Source organism: Anoplophora glabripennis, unplaced genomic scaffold (genome assembly GCF_000390285.2).
Source record: "Anoplophora glabripennis isolate ALB-LARVAE unplaced genomic scaffold, Agla_2.0 scaffold3, whole genome shotgun sequence".
In the NCBI taxonomy this organism is placed as follows: domain Eukaryota; kingdom Metazoa; phylum Arthropoda; class Insecta; order Coleoptera; family Cerambycidae; genus Anoplophora; species Anoplophora glabripennis.
The window spans coordinates 219,725-243,553 of NW_019416486.1; the positions used below are offsets into that span (position 1 = coordinate 219,725).

The 23,829-nt window shown below is 30.9% G+C and overlaps 2 protein-coding genes across 3 annotated transcripts; one reads left to right on the forward strand and one right to left on the reverse strand.

Moving 5' to 3' along the window:
* The first annotated feature begins 362 nt into the window (after positions 1-362).
* On the forward strand, positions 363-10,669 carry LOC108917896. Its single transcript, XM_018724710.1, has 10 exons — positions 363-415; positions 634-826; positions 1,408-1,573; positions 3,001-3,179; positions 3,232-3,461; positions 4,943-5,018; positions 5,222-5,427; positions 5,531-5,734; positions 5,790-5,848; positions 10,383-10,669. The coding sequence occupies exons 1-10, from the start codon at positions 374-376 to the stop codon at positions 10,597-10,599; spliced, it is 1,572 nt and encodes a 523-aa protein (XP_018580226.1). The 5' UTR covers positions 363-373; the 3' UTR covers positions 10,600-10,669.
* A 155-nt stretch (positions 10,670-10,824) lies between these two features.
* Positions 10,825-21,346, reverse strand: LOC108917905. Of its 2 annotated transcripts, none has more exons than XM_018724719.1 (4): positions 18,989-19,090; positions 15,849-16,312; positions 11,801-11,970; positions 10,825-11,707 (listed from the first exon to the last, which is right to left on the reverse strand). In XM_018724719.1, the coding sequence occupies exons 2-4, from the start codon at positions 16,306-16,308 to the stop codon at positions 11,108-11,110; spliced, it is 1,230 nt and encodes a 409-aa protein (XP_018580235.1). In that variant the 5' UTR covers positions 16,309-16,312; positions 18,989-19,090; the 3' UTR covers positions 10,825-11,107. The 2 variants fall into 2 exon arrangements, with proteins under 2 accessions (XP_018580235.1, XP_023310461.1); XM_023454693.1 differs by lacking the exon at positions 18,989-19,090 and adding an exon at positions 20,950-21,346 and having other exon boundaries at positions 10,827-11,707.
* Positions 21,347-23,829: the final 2,483 nt, after the last annotated feature.

A 23,829-nucleotide genomic window follows, 5' to 3' on the forward strand; every position in this document is an offset into this window, starting at 1 on the left:
AACGGGTTTGCTAAGTGTGATATAGAACATTACTATGAAAATTCTTGAACTTAAACTTGTGACAGTTTGGAGTGTGATACACCTCATAAATGTTAATTGTTTAGGGATTCACAAAAATGAGACGCTTCTTGAAGATTTCTTTAAAAATAAAAACACAAGAATTACCATTAGCTGCTGTTGGAAAACAAGTATATTTATATAATCTATATATTCTTGTTATACTGACATTATATAACTTTCAGGTAAAGTTAAACTATTTCACAAAACTAATATGAAATCAGAGAAACCTAAGCAAATTGCGTTTTATAGAAAAATTTTTGAAAACAATATGAAATTGTTCTTTAATGACATGTCCACAGAAAACTGGTTTGTAATGGATTTTAAAAATTGCAACGACTATGAAATATTGGCAAAAGTAAGTATTAACTACACCATAGGCGCCGGGTTATGAAAATTTCAGGGGGGGCTCATATGAATATGGAAGCTCAAGCCCCTCAGCTCCCCCTTAGTCGGCGCCTAAGACCTGCACTCAAATTATAATATGAATTATTGTTCCCATAGATTTATAGACTACAAATCAATCAAACGAAATTTTTTGCATAAATAAAACTTTTACATCTCATATTTTTGCAGATTAATGGAAGGAAATTATTTAGATACCCATTAAAGTACCTTTTTCTTGTGAATGTCATTGATTACTCGACATTCTTAAAAAAGTTAGATTCACTATCACTGCTTATTATGAGCGAAGTTGTCGTAGCTAGTTTTGGAAAAGAATCTATAGATTTGTACCAACCTTATAAAATTCAAGAAAACGAAAGCTTAAGTAAGTACTTAGTTCTAATAAGTAAAATATAATAATTATGTACAAAACATGCATTTATTAATAAATAAATAATTTTATTGTCTTCTGAAAATAGTAAATGCAAGAATATTTATTTATGTCTATAACAACGAATCTATATCCATATTTTCTACATTTATATCTATACGTGTGTAATCTATTTTCACTCTTAAAGAAATGTTCTAATAAATTTTAGTTTAATTATTTGTTTCTGTTTTGTCTGTTATTATCAGCGAAAACGTTGTGGAATTTCGAATACCTACGATTTTGTCCAGATGTATGTTTATGTCTTAACGAAAATAGATCAAACATATTTTTTATTTTTCATCTTTAGAAATATAAAGGACTAAATGCGATACATAGGTACGGTTTGGTATGATTTATAAGACTTTATATTTTTTTCTTTTTTTGTTCTGACAGTAAAATTATCAAAGACTATTTTAGTTCTTTTTCATTTTTAATAACTTTATTAAATATAAATTGTAAAATTTACCTATAAATAGGTATCTACTTTTAAATTATGGGATAAGTATGTTAGACATTTATTTCTAGCTTATTTTTAGTTGTAGAAAACTATGGGATTTGGACCGAAAACACGGGAATACGGTTGTATTACGATGGCAATAGTTTTGCAAAAAGGCGTCGAGATTTCAGAAAATTGCATATCACAGTCAGTGCAGTTGTCCATAATATAGAAAATGTTAAACTCAAAGATTTTGACGACATCCCGTAAGTTTAATAATAATTATATAGGTATTCTGTTATCAGTGATTGGTAATCTAATAGAAATTTTGCAGATGAAAATAAAAACGTTACCTATGTTACGAACAAAAAATGTAGGAAAGTAAAATTTTCACAGCTCGATAGCAACTAATTGATTCTATAACTACTCAGCAAAATGGGCATTCAGATGCAACTGAAATTCTTGGGAAAGTCTCCAGTAATAAAAAATTATAAAAGGTACCTATTGCACAGGAAAACGCGCAAACTTAGGCAAAAACATTTACATTTACATTACATAGTGATACAAAATTCGATAAAGCAGTACCTACATTATTTCAATTCTGGTGTATAATTTTGTTTAATATTCTTAAAACAATACATTTTCAAAAATAATTAAATAAATATGTTGACAAAAATAAAATTATTTTCAAGGAGATTAATATAAGAAAAGTAAACAAATGAAACGAAAATATATGTAATTATAATCTAAGAAGAATAATAAATTCGAATAGGGGCAATTTCTTTGTGTTAAGTCTGTTCTTATCAGACTCTGTTATTGTTATGTTTTTGGATCAACTGAATACGAATCTGAAGTTTTTGATGACATGTGAAAAGAATTTGATGAAAATGTCTATAAAGAATCAAAGTAATTGGTTTTTTAATATAAATACATTTTTCTGTCTGTCAAACGTTTCTATTTTCAATATTTAATATTATTACAATATCTTTTATATTAAGTTGTACACTTAGTTTATACTTTATAGTCTATTGTCTCTACTTTTGTAAGGTATAATTACTGCATATTATATGTATTATATTCTAAATCATAAAAAACACGATATGACACAAAAAGTGCAAATGTATAAAACAAAGACGTCACAAATCCACATTTCAGTGTTCCATTAGTACGACTCTTTACGTTCGCCCTGTATTTTTCTTTCTAAGGTACAACGAACTTTTACAGTATTTTGTTGTTGCAGAAGATGTCGACGATACATAGTAAAAGAGACCTACATATATCGAATAGGAATAAAGCACCGCTGAATTGTTAAAATATAACACTGTAACGATAATTGAAATATAGAAATTCTTACATGTTTTTGTTAAGTACTGAATCTAGGTATTAACTGTGTATTAAATTTTGTGAAGCTATATATATATATATATANTTTTAGAAGAAAGTTATCACATATATATATATATAACATATAATTGTGCATTCTTCATATATTTAGGAAAATAACGAAATAAGATTTGTATACTTTTCTGTTTATTCTTATCAAAAGAATAGTACAGTAGAAGAGACTGAAAATGTTTAAGAATGATGAGCATATTTTTTTTTAATGAGACCAGTTCACAGTAAAACATCTGTACCTACTTAAGGCCTCAAATCATTTAAGGCAGAATCACCGAGTCGTAATATTTTTTTCCAGGGCGCCTCAAGAGGATGAACCTTATTTTTCCCAAGACATGGCTATTATCAACAATCTCATGCAATACCTAAATGCATCCTATTCTTTAAAAATTTTTGATAGCTACGGTTACCTGAATCGTACAACTGGAAAGTTCGATGGAATGGTTGAAGATATATACGAAGAAAGAAGTGATATAAGTAGGCTTTATTCTAGTTTAATAAATGTATTGTTCACTGTAATATTTTATAGGTATTTATGTGATTCTCTCGGAGGAAAGACATGCGATTGTTGATTTCATAAAACCTGCCGAAAATTTTGCAACCAAAACAAAGTTTATTTTAAAAAAGCCAGCAATGTCTTATATCGAAAACATATATTATGTGACTTTTACGGGCAAAGTTTGGATATCTTCTCTGGCTATTTTGGGCACTCTGTCTGTCTCTTTGTATGTTTTACTAAACTGGGAAGCCAAACATATGGTAAGATGTTGTTAAGTAAATATGCCCCCTCTCAAAAATCGACTTCCAAATTTCAATATGGTTTGTTGTTTAGTAGTAGTTTATAGGAAAAATTTTATATCAATATCTTCTTGTGTAAACAAATACAAATTATTAATTAACAATTCTGAAGAAGTCTATGAATATTGTTACATTGTCTCAAGTTAATTATTAAATTCATGCACTGTTTGTAAGTTTGTTGGAGAACAAATAAATAGTTGAAATGTAAACAATATGTTCTGTGTTTATATTCGTTCTACTACAGCGAATTGGAAGGTACATGTCTAAAAGATATTAAATAGACAGAAATAGAACTAAGTGGAGGGCACCTAAAATTAGTTACTTCTTTTAACAGTGTTCTACTGTCGCCAACTATGATTCATTAGCGTCATTCACATATTTACGTACCTACTTATAGAAACATGGGTATACTTAAAAAAAATGTTAACTTTATATACAGGATGTAAGTGAATAAATTCGAAAAATTTAAGATGACATTGGAAACATATTCAATCTCTCTTATTTTTTCGTAATTGTAATAGTTTATTAACAAATAAATAATGAATTTATAACTTTAGTAGTAGTACTGAATTTGGTACTGAAGAGCCGAGCACCATCTATATTAAAAAAACTGCCTTATTCTTAAATTAACCGCATGGTCTTAAAAGAACTTTTATATCCCTTCACATATACCAATTCCTTGCGTTTTTACTGCAACATTTTTGCATCCTATTGCATTTTAGCAAGAGATTCTGGCAAGGATCTTGAGTTTTCGACATAGATATTTACAGACTAAGCAAATGTTTCAAGAGAACCGATAATTAATTTAATTAGCGATAGAAGAAAATCAACAAGTCTTAATTATAGTTCGTCACCAACAACAGTTTTCTCTTAATGTGTGAATTAGACCGTTTACTTGGCCCTCAATTTCTGTCACCGGAATTACACTCATTCATCGAAGTACTTCCTGTACCTACTTATTGAAAATGTACCTCTAGGTGTCAGAGTTCAGGTTTTAGTGTCAGATATGCTATGGTGAACCTCAGTTTTGGCCTCCTCGGATACCCGATTTAAATCCTATAGATTTTTTAATATGAGGTTTTTTAAACACTTTATCACTAAAGTGTTTAAAAAACCAAGACATCTGCAAGATATTCAAGGTTTGAGAAACCACATAATTGATTCGAATATGAGAATTAAAGATTATCGAGGATTTTTTAGCTAGATAGATATACGTTGATCAATGCTTTGAGCCATTGAGAATTTTTATTTGAATTTTCAACAAGCAATCACTTCAGTTTTTTGTACTTATTTATTTACATCTGTAAATATTTATATTGAAACAAAAATGAAAAAAAAAGTTTTTTTTAATTTTCTTGTCGAACTAAATTGCATCATTTGAAATATAACCATACCTTGCCTTTACTATGTTGCCATTGCTTACAAATATTTTTGTTTTGTAGAACCGTAAAAGTAGTTGCTGTAAGTATACCTTCAGCGATATCACTCTAATTTCATTAGAAGCTGTGTGCCAACAAGGTAATTTTAATTAAATCATAATACCACTATACATAAATAATAGCATTTTAAGAGAGTTTGTTTTATACCAGTACTCAGTAAAAGTTATTAGTTTTTAAGTAGCACCTTTCAATATCTATTTACATCTTCAGAAACTTGAATTCATAAAAAACATATACTGAAATCTTCAGAGTTCGTTGGGTCCAAATGAACAATTTTTGTAGGCACAATGACGGATTCCTCAACATATTCTGGAAGAACTATAATATTTCTATTTTTTACCGCCTTCATGTTCCTATATGTAGCTTATTCTGCATATATTCTTGTTCTGCTACAGTCCACCAAACCTATCACTTCTATAAGACACCTGGTAGAAAGTAGAGTTGAATGTGGTGGACTGAATCTCAGTTACACGATGGCTTATTACGAGGTTAGTATATTGATTAGCTACAACAAAAAAAAAAAATTTCATAAAAATGTATTAACTTCTAACGCTTTATTTGTATCTTTTCGTATTGCGTTTGCCAATTTAGTCCACCAAAGACGAAGCTCTAAGAGATCTTTACAGGAAGAAAATCTATCCAAATCGCTTTTATTCACTCCAAGACGGTTTGAATAAAGTTCAAGAAGGAAATTTTGCTTTCCAAGTAATACTTGGACCAGCTTACAACTACATTTTGAAAACGTATACGAACTATGATATCTGCAAAATACAAGAACTGCCTGGTTACATGAACGTAGGTATTCTTTTCTTCAACCGTTACAAAATTTTAAATTTGGAACTTGTTGTAGACTATAATGTCACCCACAGTTCCAAAATCATCGCAGTACAAAAAGCTGTTCAAAATCGGGTAAGTTGTTTTCTTAAAAATGAAGTCTATTTTTTGGATTACTAAAACATAACCTTAACTAATTGTTAATTTTAGAAGAAAGTTATCACAGAGCACCTATTAATGTTTAGGTGCTTCTATTAACTACCATTTAGTAGATTCTCTTTCTTCTAGATGTCGTTTAAAGGGGGCAAGGGGGCAATTGTTTCCCACTCTAGAAGTTTGGTAATAGTTAATTAAAGGAAGAAACGTAGATGCACAGTTATCACTTAGTGCAACAGTAAATACAGTAATTCCCCTTAGTAACTGCTTACTTTCTAAAAAATTTAAAAAAATAGTCAAAAATCACTTAGAAAATATTTATTTCTCTTTTGATTACTTAACACTTATTACATTGGGCATGAGTGATAAAAAATGTAACAGGACACTATTCTCTTGCGTTTTTTTGCTTCGCCATCTAGGAAAACAGCATTTTCTATTAGAACAGGTTACTGTTCTATTAAACTTTTTTTGTTGCTGTTTAAATAGAATGTTATAATCGAAACGATGTTTCGTTCTAATGTCCGACACCAAATCGTACATTCTAGGTTGGTACTTTGTATTTCACATGACGTGAAAATAAATATTAACAATGGGAAAGTCGAAAGCTGAAGATACTACATGTTAAATGGTGACCATTGGCGCAAACATGCCTTATCCGAAAGTTGAGAGTTTCGGAAATCCAGCGTGTTGAAAGTTAAAATTTTAAATCGTTTTTTTGCGATTATTCTGAAAATATGTAGGTTACATGAAACTTGATTCAAAACCTGAAAGAGCTATCATTTTTCTATTAATTATGTACTCCTGTTTCATTTCGGTATCTTGATCCGTTTTCGAGAAAAATCGATTTAACGAACACTATGTTTTGATAATATGAAGGCGAAACAAACCAACTGTTTCTTCGTATTATTACAACAATTAACAATAAAACAAATAAAATATGCAATAATGATTTAAAGTAATTGTTCGAAGAATCCACCGTTGACACTGATACACTTTACACGTTTTCTGAGAGATCTTCGAGTTTGAAACAACATATTGGGATTGCGTTTGACTTCGTTGGCAGCGATTTGCATTCTTTGCCACAACTCTTCACACGAGCCAGTAGATTCTTTGTAAACTACATATTTCATTCGAGACCAAATAGAAAAATCAAGAGGATTGACGTTCGGACTTCTGGATGGCCAATCAAAAATTCTTACATGGCCAATCCAGCGATTTGGAAAAACTGCATCTAAATATGCACGCACTGGCCAAGAAAAATGCGGTGGAACTCCGTCGTGCATGCATGAACTACATGTCTCTTCTTAAATAAAGTGGAACAACTTCTTCAAGCCATGGAAGCATCTTTACTTGGCCACCCAGAAGTCCGGACTTCAATCCTCTTCATTTTGGAAGAATCTATTGGTTCGTGTGAAGAGTTGTGGCAAAGAATACAAATCGCTGCCAACGAAGTCAAACGCAATGTCAATATGTTGTTTCAAACTCGAAGATCTGTCAGAAAACGTGTAAATGTCAATGGTGGATTCATCGAACACTGACTTTAAATCATTATTACGAATTTCATTTGTTTTATTGTTAATTGTTGTAATAACACGAAGAATCACTTGGTTTGTTTCGCTTTTAATTTCTCGTATTATCAAAACATAGTGTTCGTTAAATCGATTTTTCTCGAAAGCGGATCGAGATACCAAAATGAAACAAGAGTACACAATTAATGGAAAAACCTTTCAGGTTTTGAATCAAGTTTCATATTAGACATACAGGGTAAAAAGTTATTAACTAAATTTTCGGTAAAATTGGTCATAAGTGGCGCCCTCTATGAACAATGCTGAAATTACAACACAGATCTTATTTGTCGCCTAAAAAAATATAGTTTCACAAATTTTCAAGTTCTTACCTACATATTTTCAGAATAATCGCAAAAAAACGATTTAAAATTTTAACTTTCAACACCCTGTATTTCCGAAACTATCAACTTTCGGATAAGGCATGTTTGCGCCAATGGTCACCATTTCACGTGTAGTATCTTCAGCATTCGACTTTCCTATTGTTAATGAATCACCCTGTATTTATAGAATTTCGTATCCGACAACGACATGTAAGTAAAGGAACCGTGCTTTTTTTATCAATAATTAAAAAATCAAGATTAAAATGCAGAAGTTGAACTAGAGGCTATCAACGACTGGTGGCAGAACAAAGAGTAATTGTAAATGTATTATTTCAAATATTTTAATTATGCTATCGTTTCTTCTGTCGACTGTAGGCGTAGGACTATTTTTTCATTAAAATTGAATTTTAGGTGATGGAAGTGAACTTCTGACTTCTCGTCAATTTTCTTTAATTTTATCAATAATAAGTGGACACTATTACGTCCAGTGAAACATTATCCCTATTATTTAGTATATTCATTTCACTTTATTTCAAACAGGTTCCTGCTTTTCTATGTCATGTACGATTTACTCACGGATCTTAGACCTATGCAGGAGATTATTCATAGAGTCCCTCATAAGAACCGACAAGTAACAAATGCATCGAAATATTTTAATTTAACCAAAGTTACCTGTCACTTTGCCGATAAGTGAGTATGAACCGCAAATTAGTACAGGTTTATTTTGGTGAACTGCGAATTTCTGTTCATAGAATTATTACGGTAGAAGCAATTTATTGCAGCTCTACCATACACAAGAAAAAAATTCTAGATTTGTTAATAGATCAACGAGTTATTATGTCAGTTTATTTCAAACTAATTTTAGGTTTGTGAGAGATCTTTTAAATACGCAGTTTCCAACTAAATGAATATGGCGGGCAAATAATTATTGCTCCTATGATTCGCTACTGCGATTACCGAATCTAAAAAAAAATATTATTATTTCCTTTGGGGAACGCTAAAGGAAATTGTCTAATCTACACCAGTCGAAACACGTGATGACATGAAAAATAATTGCAGTATCAATAAATATAACTTGCAGGGATGGGCGTTTACGCGTCGACTTTAATTGTCGACGTCTACGTGTAGACTTCGCGTAGACTATGTAAACAACGTAGACTATGTAGACAATGTAGACAAAGCGGAGTTTACGCTCTAATTTCAGTTTAATCTAACCTATATTATATTTGCGTTACATTTACGTATGATCTATTTTGTGCTGTACTCAATTCATCACTCAACTTTTTCTGTTTGGCTGTTTTTACATAAACATAAAATGAGCGGACGTAAACCAAATTATAATTTTGGTCGGTTAAGATTAAGAAAGTGAAAACTTTCATTTTTGTATACTTAATATATATTTTTTAATATTTTTTAAAACAAAAATTATAAAAAAAATTATATAAATATATAAATTAAGACAGTCAGTAAAAAACAGTTTATTTAATTTTAAAATTTGTGTCTCCATTCGTGACCTCATTAAGTGAAAACTAGGGAATACATATAATACTCATATATGTATAGAGGTACATATACCAATAAATACACATAATATTTAGTTTGAGAAAATGCAATAAAAACATTATCTTGTGCCTCTGCAAATATTTACAGAAATATGTTACCATTTATCGTTTATTGAAAAGCTCAGCTCTATATGATCTGTATTAAAATCTTAGATCTTATATATTTACATAATATGATCTAGGATTGAAACAAAAATTATTTTGAAAGGGTACCTATATTATAAATTAGTAGAAATATTTAATAAAATTTTTTTCTATTAATTTCTGTAACTCTAACACCTTTAGAAAAAATAAAATTAACGTGTTCTAACTAAACTAAAATATCTACACAAAGTGTTCTTAAAACTTAATCAGATATTCCAAATTGTTGCTGACTTTAAAAATGATAAAATTTTCATTAAAGAATATATGCGACATATCTTTATTTAGAGATTTTATAGAAAAAAAAAATTTGGTCAATCTGACCTGACCTAAAACTATCGAGGAGCATCAAGCGAGACACACTTTTTTTTCTCGTGAATTCTCGGCAGATATTGTTTGATCTTTTGTACTCGGTTCATACATTTTTTTTATAGATGGTTGTGATAGGTAGCTACTTTTCCAAATTCCAAATTTTCAATTTTTCTTTTTTTGCAAGAATCACGAGTTACAGCCTTACGAAATTCTTTTTTTGAGGTACATACCTACCACACACCTTTTTCTAGTTTTGAGAGTTTCTTTATTATTGACATTGTCGACATTGTCTACATTGTCGACTCTTCCAAATTAAGTCTTCATCTAGATCATTGTCTACGCGTAGACAATTGCATTGTCTACGTCGACATTGTCTACCCGCCCATCCCTGATAACTTGATAAAAGATAAGTAATTAGAAAGAGTTGGGGCCTAACTTTGAAGGGTTATAACTCTGCCTGGGTGCAATTTTTCTGTATAAGAAAGTTTGGATAAATCGCAATATTTTGAGCACCCCTACAAGCACCTGCTTTGTGCCGATTCTTATGCGAGACACTTTGCATATTGTAGTATTTTAAATTTTGTCAGTTTTAGCAATCGTGATTTTTTAGACTAACTATGGTAGAAGAACGAGGTCTGCAACACCGAATCAAGAATCGTGTTTCCATAAGACCCAGGTGCTACAATGAGGCTGGCAATTTTCAGTCAGTCAGAATATACGATTGTCATTCCGTTTTCATCTTATTCGCTATGGGAGTAGCTTTAGCTTTTGGAATATTCTGGCTTGAAATTTTTGTAGAAAAATATTATAAAAGACAAAAAAAATAAGTCCGCATTAATCAGGATTTGTAATAGAATGAATTGCACCGTAGCACACATAGTTTAAATGTTAAGTATAAGTATATTGCATGCTTTTTGCATACGAAAATGTGTTATAATGCAAATAAAATATTATAATTAGAAATACTTTTTTTTCTTTTTCACAACTAAATACATAATGTTTATATATAAATGAAAGTAAAATACAGTTACTTTTCTTTCTATGAAATAAAGTATTGTTTATTGCTCTGCAAACACCATTTTTTCCATCGCAGGTACACATTTAGTCTTCTTATTATATTTAAAATTTTCCTAAATCTAGTATAATAATTAATATAGGTAGGTGTATCACATGGTAATTGGAATAATTTTCATTAATAAATTTTAAAGCAATTATCAGGTTTTTCAAAATTATCTAATAAGTGGTAATATTTGCTATTTTCTAAAACGTGGGATCTCTAACTAGAGTGATCAAACAATTATTTAAAAATTGTTCTAAAATACAACTAACTATCAATCAAAGCCATCCCCTCTTCCCAAATTCCTTCACCAACATCCATAACTTTTCTTTCTGTGGCTGAGCAATGACGTTATTTTCTTTCAGGTCATTCAAACTCATATCTTCGACCTCCTTAACCGTATCCTGTGTGGCGAAAATCGGTTTAAGCATGATGAAACACTGCAATCGAACAAACTCCTTCATTGCCAAGTCTATTTCATCCTTGAATGCTTCTAGAGAGAAGGATTTGGTATTCACATCGAACTGCTTTAGTGTATCGATGAGATTCTGATGATAGAACTCTATTAAGTGATTGTAATGTTTCACAATCACCTCATTTTGGATGCTGTCGAATATAAAAAATGTCAAGTCTCTAGCAGGCGATCCATATTCTGGTATTTGGAAGTCTACTATTTTATTTCCAACAACTTTACCTTCTTCAGTTCTGACCATGGTGTTGTTAACCCAAAAGTCTAGATGTATTAGTGTACTAAATGGTTCTCTGGGTTGTATAGGATTTTCTAACAAGTTGAATGACTCTAACAATTTTTTTTTCATATTTGGTATAAATGGTAGGCATTCTTCGTTTTCTTTGGCTATACTAATAAAGCTGTCAATCTGGAAGAATAAAAAATATTTTAACGTGTAGATCACACTTAATGTGTACATTCTATCAAATACAACGAAGTTTAACGAAATTAAAATATTTACCATAGCATTTAAAATATCATCTCCCAGTCCATCAAATAATTTGATAGTATGAATGTGAGGCAAAATTTTTTTCTGAAATTCTTCTGGCCTTTTCAGTTTTAAAGCTAAGGGCACACCATGAAGGATTGCCAGATTTTTCAAAATGTATTTCGCCGCATTTAAATCGAAACCTGAAATAAAAAAAATTGATAGTAGATCAATTTTAACACGTTTTGGGGAGCTTCTTCTACATTTTTAGGAGATAAAGAAAGTAATTAAATTATCACAGTCTCGATTTTTGAAAAAAATTTGCCACTGGAAATCTGTTTTGAGATGTTGAATAGCTATTTTATTTGTGAAATTTGGTAGAATCCAATATACAGGCTGCCCCATAACTACATGAAGCAATAGCAAATCCTATACTCTAAAACATTTTATCATAAAGTTGATACTTAAAAAGATACAGGCGTCAAAGTAAAAAATAGTCCCTATTCCAGGATTATGGACACATCTATATCGGATCCAACTCTGGAGATGGTATTCGACAAGATGCTTCCAAGGTTTCACTTCCACAAGATTTTGGACTTTGTAAAAAGGACAAAACTACTTGCTGAATAGGACTGAGTAGTAGGACACACAATAGGCCTGATAAGGCCGCGGTGGTATGGGACTGATTAGAACCAACCAATAGAAGAAGAAGATGACGCCAAATTTGATATACCCTTAAAATTTCCAAAGCAACGAAATGTTTGTATACTTTTCCAAAGTAGGCTTTGAAAACCAAAATTTATAAAAGATATTTTCAAACTTAGTAACTGGCATGAAATTCTTTATATCTTTACATTAAGTACTAGTAACATGCAGTTGCATAAAAATAGAAAAATATATAGGTTGTGCATTTTAAAAACGCATAAACTTGGGATGTGACTTAAAAACCGAAAATTATAGAAAAAATCGCTTACGCCACTTAGATGTTACCTTGAAAACTTAGTCAAGAAATTCTCTAGACTAGAGGTTTAAAAATATTAACAAATAAACAAGTTAGGTACTCGACGTCTTAGAAAATGACCAAAGAGAAACATCTCCCTGTACATCTCCTGATGTGGTTTTCGCTGTGCAATTTTTCTCGAAAATCTAGCTCAACAGAAGTTAAGTATTTTCTGTCTATCTCTTCTGGTTGTACGCGATAACATCCACAAATGTCAAAGTTGATCTGTCTTATAAGTACAATATTTTTACTACTTGTTTAAGAAACATTTACAAAAAAGTTGTTATTACAAAATTTTTTACCTTGAACAACCTAAACCATGAATATTAATTCTCCATGAAAGCTTGTGGCTGGCAATCAGTCATGATATAATTAGTAAATAAAATGTAAATGTTAAACTTTATCTTTTAGGATAAGTAGGTATAACAATAGTGTAACGATTTGTTCTTGCACTTATTTTTACAAGAAAATCTGTACCTACGTGTATATTATATTAGAAGCAAATGGAATTTACATATAATGGTTTAAAAAAAAAGCTAACTTTCTCTGGACTTAAAACATATGTTATTACTGTTATTATTTGTGTTTACTTAACATTAAAACTAGATGTAACATTATCTTCTAATTATTAAAAAACGCTAAAAGTCATTGCAAATAATTGTACCACGTTGAACAGCCAGTTTGAAAAGTCATAGTAAGCATTAGTTTTTAGTAATTATCTTAAAAACCCACATCCTGTTGCTTAAAATAACACTATATGTAGAAGGAGAAATTCCACATATCAACCACAACAAAAATGTGTGTTATTAAAATATAAATAATAGGTGTAGTAGATAATTTGGTGTAAGCAATAATTATTATATTAGTGAATTCAAAACTTGTCGAACTGTTCAACTAAATCTGATTTTATATTAAAAATTGTCAGTTTCTCTACTTAAAGTTATACGAGGAGTAATTTGAATTCAATAAAATAAAAATAGGATGAAACCCTTCGAAAAACTAAAATTTATTTAAAAAATGCCTGCAAATACGATATACGTATTAACATTATTAGTACTAATTAAAGGCATTCACGGAAATATTCATGGAAACAAATATATGAGCACTATGTAGCGTTTTGATGAACATTTGGGACTCATCAGTCACAACCTTGACGTGTGCAATGCATAATTAAGTCGTAAAATCACACATTTATATTCGATTGAGTTCTGTGGAAGACACGCCATTCATTTTTGTAATTATGTTTGTACTTCAAGGCAAATTATATGGTAAATCGAACAAGGCTGTACATTTTCATTTTACGAAAAAATATAGGATATTTAAGTACTGTATTCAAGGCATTTGAACTATGAAAAATGGTACTGCTGGTATTTTGAACAAAATAGGTGCATTTTAGAAAATCATGTTTGACATAGCTACACTTCAACGAGTATCCTATATGTAAAGTGTAATCATAAGTATGTATATGTTTCTCCTGAGAACATATTATGAAGACAATTGAATTATGCATATTACATTTTCAGTGTTTCAATTATACAAAGGGTTCCGAAAGTGAGCGCTAAAGTTTTAACCAGTTTAATACATAATACTAAAACAATATTCAAAAATTTTAAATTTTCCGCCACTGAAACAGAAGTCGAAACGTTTAGTTGTTCAAATAAGAAGAAACAAAATCGGAATTAATTAGTATTAGTAACTAATTAAATAATTATAATACCAAAATATTCTATCACTGTAAATGGTATAAAATACCTGATAAAAATGTGAGGTTTATTATTTTTTATAAAGATTTATTGGACAAAAGTTGTTGCATTGGATGAGTTAATAAATAGATAGATAGAAAAAATATTTTACAGTTACAGGTTCTTTTTAGCGACGTTACAGTAGAGGTATGTTTCCGATAAAAAAGTTATCAAAGCGACACCAGCCCAAAGAGACGTGTGCAGAAATATACGGACTCCCAGATGGAGTGAAAGCTACAGGTCTGGGGAGGTTTTCCACTGTAGTTCAAACAGAAATTTTCGCGATAATGGCGTGTTTAGCAGAGAATGTCGTAGAGGTTATGAACATAAACTCATATACATATTCTTTGGGAGTCAATTAAGTTTGTTGCAAAATGAAAATTAGAATTTTTGCCTTATTAAAAAAATTATTATTTTGTTGTAGAATCATTTCATAACAGTACAATACATTATTCTAAACAAAAAATAAAGATTTTTTTTTCATTTGAGAGCACGTTTTACAGATACAAATTATTTTAAGTTGAAAAAAAATTGTTTATCGACGGCCCACATCTCAAACACCTTTGAACCCACAACGATGTAATCTTGTACGAAGGGGCTGATTAAGAATATCTTACTAGTTTTTTTTCTAAAAAATCGCTAATACTTTTTTTTTAAATCGACCCCCTTCTTTCCATCTCAGAATCGGACGTTTCTACAGTCAACTATGGTTATGTCTACTCACTCTATATGTATATATTCACCACCAAAGTTTCAAATTATTCGGATATCTGGTGAGCGAGATATCAAGGTGACTCCATGAAAATATACAGAGTGTCCCAGAATAACGTCTAGAACAGAAGAGCACAGATTCATGGATTCAAAATAGGTAGATCTAGGCTAATTCACCTATATCCGAAATCGCTTAGTTTGGCCCCTAGATGGCCTCAAAGTTGGTGAAAACTTTTAGAATTTTGTAAATAACTCGAATAGGTATTAATCGATTTTGATTATTTTTGGGGCCATTTAGCGGCCAAACGAAGCGATTTCGGATATAGATGAATTATCCTAAATCTGCCTATTTTGAGTCCACGAATCTGTGGTCTTCCGTTATACAAGTAGTTCTGGGACACCCTGTACATACGATCATCTTCCTCGATATTTTTACGTACTTAAGTTACACCTTGATATATACCTACTTCAAAAAAACACTGTGACATTTTTTTAATCTCACAGTATATAGAAAAACAGGTATTCACTTCTTTACAAACAGCTAGCATTAGCTAGCAATTAGTGTTTCAATTATTATAATAATAATTATTATGTAGTGTAATACCTTTAACATAATTAAGAAAATTACCTATTGTCCTATCGACGCAATAATAACCCTTCATTTTCAAATTCTCCAGCAGTATCACAGCGTTATCATCAAATTCGTCCGAGTGGGGATTCATCCCCATTCTTCCACCGTAAAACTCCGGAAAAAAATCCATAACTTTCTCTATTCCATTCTCTCGTTGGAATTCCTGCAAAGTTGGGACAATGATTCTGTAAAATTCCAACTCTTTCTTGAAAGTCAGGGGACTCTTAAACATTTTCTGGATGAATTCGTTAGGAGGAACAGCTTTTCCAACGATGTGCAATACCCTTTCTTTACCACTGTCTTCGTTTCTGATAGTCACGTCGATTGCTAACATGAGGCTTCCATAGTTTTCTCCTGCTGCTGTGAGCCTTTTCACGTGGCACTTGGTGATTTCCCCCTCGCTTCCCAGATATTTAGGGAGCAGGATCTTGTCTATTTGCTTTATCTCTGAATTCATTTTTCTGAAAAATTAAAATTTTATTCGTATTAGAAATGAGAAGAAATTTTGGGATCAGTCATGAATGCAACGCAACATACAAAGCGTTTATGCTGCAAAAACAAACTGTAAAAATTTAGGTAAAGGAGTTCTTTTTGTTGGAAAATTGGAAAAATTAACCTCTTCGAGCTTATGGAGCTTACTCAATGCTCAAATTCATGCTGACACAAAAGTTTTTCAAACTAATTATGAAAAAGAGGTTTATCATGAAAACTAAGTAAAAACAGAAATTTAGTAATATTCGAAAATAGTTGAGATTTAGGACCTCTGGTAGAGCCGCGAGGAGCTCGTTCGTGTGGAGGTGAATGATATCGAAGATAAGACAACAATGTTGATAGTCAGTAACCCTAAAGCCTAAGCGAATATCACTGAATCGTTTATTTAGACAAGGTTTTTTATAATTAGGACCTCCGCACATCAGCAATTTTATCAGCAGTTTTATATTTTATAACAGGTAAAGTGCTATTTGGAAATAGTTATTGTTATTTGCAGTTAAATCTAGTAGGTATTTAGAAAATTATTAAAAAAAATTGCAATGCAAAATTTAGTGTGTATTATGATATCGATCGAAAAAATATTTATAGGTATATTCAAGCAAGCTTCTTCCCACCACATTACTTTCCAGTTTTGTTACGTAAATAACTATATTTCTTTTAGTATTAATTCTTCTTCACTGCAATCTAGTAAGTTAAAGTAGTTTTTGGAGTTGCTATGCTGTTGCCTATGTTGGTACCTGGTCACCGCCAGTTACAGACTTACATTGTGCTTGTTCTCAGGATAGGCTTTGTGGTGCTTTGAAACGTTTCGCCGTCCTACACTGTTAGCACCTTCAATGGTGACTGCATAAACGGGGAACAACAAGGGCAGATCTTAAACTATTTAATAAAAAATATTCTCGTATATTTCATGGATTACAGAAACAAAGAAAAAAGAAATTGTAAATATTTGGGTATATTCTTAATGTACAATAATGTACATACCTACATTATTGTCGTAATGTTAAAAATTAATGTCCACGATAAGCAACGAAAATAAATAGTACCTACTCAAAGTAATTATTAACATGCACAATCTATCTAGATAGTGCAAATTAAATTAGTTATTTATTTTGTTCCCTTTCTTTAGTATAGTGGTTATTAACAGTATTAGAAACAATTATTACTATTCTAATATTTTCATTTTGTTTTGGAGAATACCATTTATACAGGGCGTGGCGTGTATAATTTATAAAAATTAAACTACAGCTTCTTGAACAGTATTAGAAACAATTATCACTATTCTAATATTTTTATTTTGTTTTAGAAAATACCATTTATACAGGGTGTGACGTGTATAATCTATAAAAATTAAACTACAGCTTCCTGATGATATTTGTAATAGAAAAATCTTATACGAAAAAGTTCTAGCTTCGCGTTTTTTTTTTTTTGTAAATTAAGGTTCATTTATTCAACGAAAATGAAGGCCGACCCTGTGTTATTTATTAAAAACTTTGGAAATGTTTGTATGCGACCCGAGATGCAACCTTATAATTTAAATCGATAGGTATAATCTAATACTAGTAATACTAAAAGAAGGTTAGGTTATATTGTCAAAAAATTTGTGCAGTCAACTGATTTTGTATTTGTATTGAATTCATTATTTACTTAATTATTAATTATTAAGCCTCGTCCATCGACCCATCAGTGTTAAAAAGTGAAAGATTCCAGACAAAAGTTTTTATTTTGTAATTCCGCGATAGTGACAATGTAATTTTTATAAAGAAGTAAAAAAATAAGAATAGCGTGCCGATTACATTAAAAACGAGATTCTTATTTCTTACTTTGCTTAATTTTTTAGTTTGTGCACAAACTAGTTTTACAATGAACCGAGAAAACGATGCATTTAGTATTTCCGAACGTGTTGATATGGTGTTAGTGTATGGTGCAGCAGAAAATGCGCTCGCGGCGACTAGGTTGTACCGGGAACGATGGCCACAACGTCACCCCCATGTGCAAATCCTAAAAAAAATTGAGAAGTATCTTTCCATCTTTCAACGACGATTTGTTTACGCGGCTGGTCTACAGCACGTAACTCAGCGTAATTGAACTTTAATTTACGAAAAAGAAACGCAAAAATAGAACTTTTTCTTATAAAACTTTTCTATTACAAATATCGTCAGAAAGCTGTAGTTTAATAATTATATTATACAATTACACACGCTACACCCTGTATATGTTAATTGATATTATTTATAGTTATAAGCCTTGAAAATAGGTAAATATGCCATATTTAATTTGCAACTATTTATTTAAATCTTTATATTTAATAAAAAAAGTGGAAAATTACCCAACACAAGTAATATCATTTTAAAGTGATATAATAAAATAAAAAAATACACATATGGATAGATAATTTTGCATAGCTTACTCTTTTAACTGACCTTATCACTTTAGATTTCTACTTAGATTATTAGTATTTATTAAAAAAATCGAATTATTAAATCGAATTTTGCTTAATGAATATGTAATAATTAGCACAGCACTGAACAGGTTTACAAGAAGGAACGGAAATATGTTGACAACGTACCTATTTGTAGAGTGAATTTGATATGTTATAGGTATTAGTTATCAATTATGTCAATTAAATGCTATCATTAACTTACAGTTTTTCAAGATGAATAAAATCAAACACTTCAAAACTTAAAGTAGGTAATCCTTTTTTAGACGTGCCAAAAATAGTTAAAATTGTATGAATTAACTCAGATCTGAGACGTCTGCCAGTACTAATGAAACTCACTTTGAGAAAACCATTAGCAGTATATATTAATTATTTTTTTCCACTAAAAAAATATTAAATGCTTTTTGTGGTTGGGTAGCAGGTCGCTAAATTTAGATCAGATAGACTTTGAAACGATCAGACGTTTCTATTTTCCTGTAGGCATATATACATTTGAAATTGCTACTCCCACAAATTATTAAGTTGAGTCTTTCCAATTAAGTGACTTAGCGTTTTATGAAACATTAACAATACTTTTTACATGACATGCCTATCTTTTATTACTAAGCAAAAGAGTAAGTCATGGTGATCATAAAACTAAGGTCGGGTAAATATAGTGACGTTAAAAAATATAAGAGAAACAGTGTGTTAAATTTATTGAAAAATATTTATGAACATACCTCTATCTTATGCAACTATGTCAACTAATGGCGAAAATACTGGGCGTCACTGACATCAACAATCACAGAATTTCGACGCCACTGAATATTTTAGAAATATCAAATAATTTTCGCGCTCTTCAAATAATAATGTAATGAGAACCTACAGTCGGAATAGGGCAAGGAAATAAGGATCTTAACGTTCTGGCTAAGCCAACGTTTCAATCTTCTTCGGGGCTAGTGAGATGAAATCACTGTCATAGAATTAAAAGAATTCATCAAGATCTTAAATGGAACCCCTATTTATAGAACAATGTTTCTAATATGTTTTTATAGGTTTAAGCTCTACCAATTTTACTTTATTATTATTTAATTTAAATTTAATAATAACAATAGCTACACATTGGAATATCCATCCCAAATAACACAAACATGTTTTAAAGATACCTTAGGATATCTGCTGGGATACATCTCTACGTTTCAAGGATGTATGGTTCTAACTAGCTATAGGACGTTCGAAAGACATCTTACAAATCAGGATATCCTCTATATATCTCACTTATGTCCCAGGGATATATGATTTGGACTATCTTCAGAATAATCTGAGAATTATGGATATAGGTTATCTTACTATAATTAGCATACGCTTGTAAAGTATGCCCTATGGGACATAGGGTCAGTTGTCAGTAGAAGAGCTTGAGAATGTCTCAATATTATCCCCTGGACCAACATTTCAGACGTACCGAAAACGAATTGGATCTATCACATCAGGTTTTCGAGATAATCTAACCTAAAAGTGCAAGAAATGTGTTTTTTCGCTATATTTAATGGAAAACCCAGAATGTATCGTAAAGTATAGCGTAGCCACTTAATTCTGTGACAAAATCCATCTCTTTACAAAAAAAATACATGCGAGATATTATTCTACATCACATTAATGAGTTGGAATTTGATGCGGCAGAACCGCAACTCAAAATAAAATCAGCGGTTAAACCGCTGCGACAGAACTGATTTAGGATATTCCGTTTAAAAATATATACTTTTGGGTTATAGGTAATCGAAAAACCATAAGTATAGTATAACGTACAATTCTGTGACAAAATCCATCTCTTTACAAAAAACGGATTAGAAGTGGAAAAGTCATTCTACATCACAAAAAACGAATTAGAATATGTTGCGGTAAAACCGCAACTCAAAATAAAATAAACGGTTGAACCGCCACCGCCGCTTCGAAACATTTTTTCTCCAAAGACAAACATGAAAAAGTTACCGGGACGATCATTTTCGATGCGAAATCTTGTACAATTTATCGAGTAGTACTAATTTTGTGAAGATTTCCAGACATTTAAAAAATATTTAGAAACATCCTCCTGCTCATAATAGAAGTAAATATAAATTATTTTTTCATATTCAATAGTTTCATATTTTAAACAAAATTAAATATATATATTCATAAAATTATCCTTACCATTCAGTATTATACTGCAGAATTGAAACGTTCTTTTAGCACTAAATAATAACCACACTACTATGAAGATTGGGGAACATTTACAGAATAAAGATGAAAATAATGCTACATTAATACCGCGCGAGGTAACGAATATTTACACAGCGTTTAATTCATATCTACACCGTCCAACAAAACTATAATTGCCTTGATTGTTTTAATGGGATAGTAAAATTTATTTTCACGATTATTGCACGTACGATGCATAAACATTAAAAATTCACCGTGCAATGCAGCAGCAACGTCAAAAAACGAATAAAGCACTGAAGTGAATTTGAGCCACTCGTAAACTAAATTCGCCAGTTGTCGGTGTTCAATTTAATATAATATAATCTCACTTTTCATTCAATGTCAGTTTCATTGCGCTGCAATAAGTGAGATAAACGAATAATGAACTGTTACGTAAGAGTTTGGCTAAATATCAGAGGGAATTTCACTTTGTATCCTTGAAAAAATCGTCGAATCCAATGAATTGCGTTTTTCTATCAAATAAAAAAAACGCTGGAATTAACTATTAGATGAAATTAGTGACTAAGGTCAACTAATGAGTCTCTAGATCTATGATAAATGACAAATATATACAATTTATAACAGTAACACAATAAATAAAAAACAAATGAAGTTCTAATATTTAATATTAATTAGACCGCAGGATATTTTAAAACTCTTTTCAAAATTAAAGATTCTGAGTCTTTTTTTAGCTGCCAATTTGGAAATGCTGATTTTTCTGTCCGAAATTTAATAACGCGATATTATTCTACATACAACACTCAAAATGCCTCCTTGTTTTCATAGTAAACTTCTACACTTAATTTGTCACATTTAAAATAAAAATACGAAATACAATCTAAGTTCAGTAATTGTAATCAAATAAAGTGTCACTTATTCTGTAAGGAAGGAAGGCAAATCGCATAAAGTTATTGTTATAAAATAAATAGATATTAAATGTTTCAAATATTTTGTCTGTAGAAAACACTTTTTTATAAAAACGGTCTCCTTAATGATTAAAAAAATCACAGTAGACCATGCCGAGTTGTGTGTTATTAAATTTCGAATATAATTTTTCAAAAGTTTTCACTTAAACAAATCTTAGAATTTGCAATTTTGAGGAAATTATAATTTCCAAATAACGCGCGTTTTAAAATTTTTCTTTTTTACTTAAAGCTTGGAATGTGGTGTTTTATTGAACAGGTCACGTTCTATTGCGGTTACTTGACATCCGATCACGATGGCACTTTTTACTGAAGCTTTCGACTGAATCTTTTTGCAAGGATTTATTTTTAACATTTTTTGTTTTACGCGTGACACTATTTTGTGGTCTCTTACTGGCACTTTTGTGATTGGACAATTTGACGCTTAATTTAGAATCTAGGCCAGAGCCTGAGTATTGATATAAAAAAAGTTTATTTGGTTATATTTCTTTCACAACATACCTATAGTTTGATTACATGCAGTAAACTATAAACAATGTAATGTAAGGGGTGCCAAGATTGTACTGAATGTTGCTCTAGTTAATTAACTACAGAAAACCAGAGTTGATTGATTACACCTCTTGATGGTTCCGTCAATTCTTGTTTTTCTCGATATTCGCGGATTTCAGCTTCTGCTATTGTCCAAAATTAAACAGTCATGAACAATATACTAACAAATAATGCTATGGTTTAGAAAATAGTATTTGGCTCTATTGTAAAACAGAAGATTTTGTACTTTTATCTAACTTAAGTTACAAAATTACAGTACCTACTATAATTTATTATTCATGGTCATAGTGAAATGCACAACTAATACCTATGTGTATTACTTCCGCGCATTAGCACAAAAAAGTTCAAATGTGCGTCCACAGTTTAGAAAGCACAGAAAAACAAGAAAGAAGTATCTTCTAGACTAGAAGCTGTAATATACTTAACCTTAAGGCTTCTATTTATATTACAACAAATCTATTAGTTCTTAATAAACTATCGGTATAATTCGATAGTGCCAGCTGTCGATAAATATGTAGTGCCATCGAGTTTTCCATCTTTTCTTGGTGAATATAAAACGGTTTTCGATTACGTAGATAGCTTCTGCTGAATTCGGAACATCTGTGAAAACGAATCTTCAAGTACTCAGTCGCCTATAATCTATGCTCAGTCGCAAGAGGATTTGGTAACTGATTCGATATTCTCAAACAAAATATTTTCGTAGAGAAACTGGTAAATAATTAAATCCTTGTATAAAAAATATATATGTATAATTAATATAAAAAAAATAAATGAATTTATGTTAATGAAGAAATTTGACTCACATGACTCAAACGTTTGAAACTTTATTTGATAATAATTTAGAGTTAATTATGTCATGTACTTTAAAAGAAAAAAAGTCTGAAATTCTTTCACTTGTTTGACTCTTTTATTAGTAATATATATTAATATCCAGTTTTTTAATGAAGTTACTTAAAATCACACGGTCGATAGCCGCACGGTTTAAGGCGTCAGTACTTATAGCGATGTGTCGATCTGCCCAGGTTTTGAATCCCTCAGCCGGTAGACCGTAAATTAGCTATGCTTGTACGGAGGATTGGCAGCCTCTGTGCAGGTATGGTACGGTGGAAGAATGTTGGCTTGGGTCAATGTGAGAGATTCATCGATTGGCATTTTGACCACCCCCCTAATTAATGAGGTTTTCCAGGTTTTCCTCATTCCTGCACTGAGTGGTGGTTAGGGCCTACCAACATAAGTCGTTCCTGGGCGCAAATGCGGCCTGCGTAATAATAATAAGCCGCCCCCTCTCCCGCACAAGTCTCCGACTTCTGGGCTGACTCTCGTAGTTAGAATGAGGAGTAGAGATATTATTATTATTATT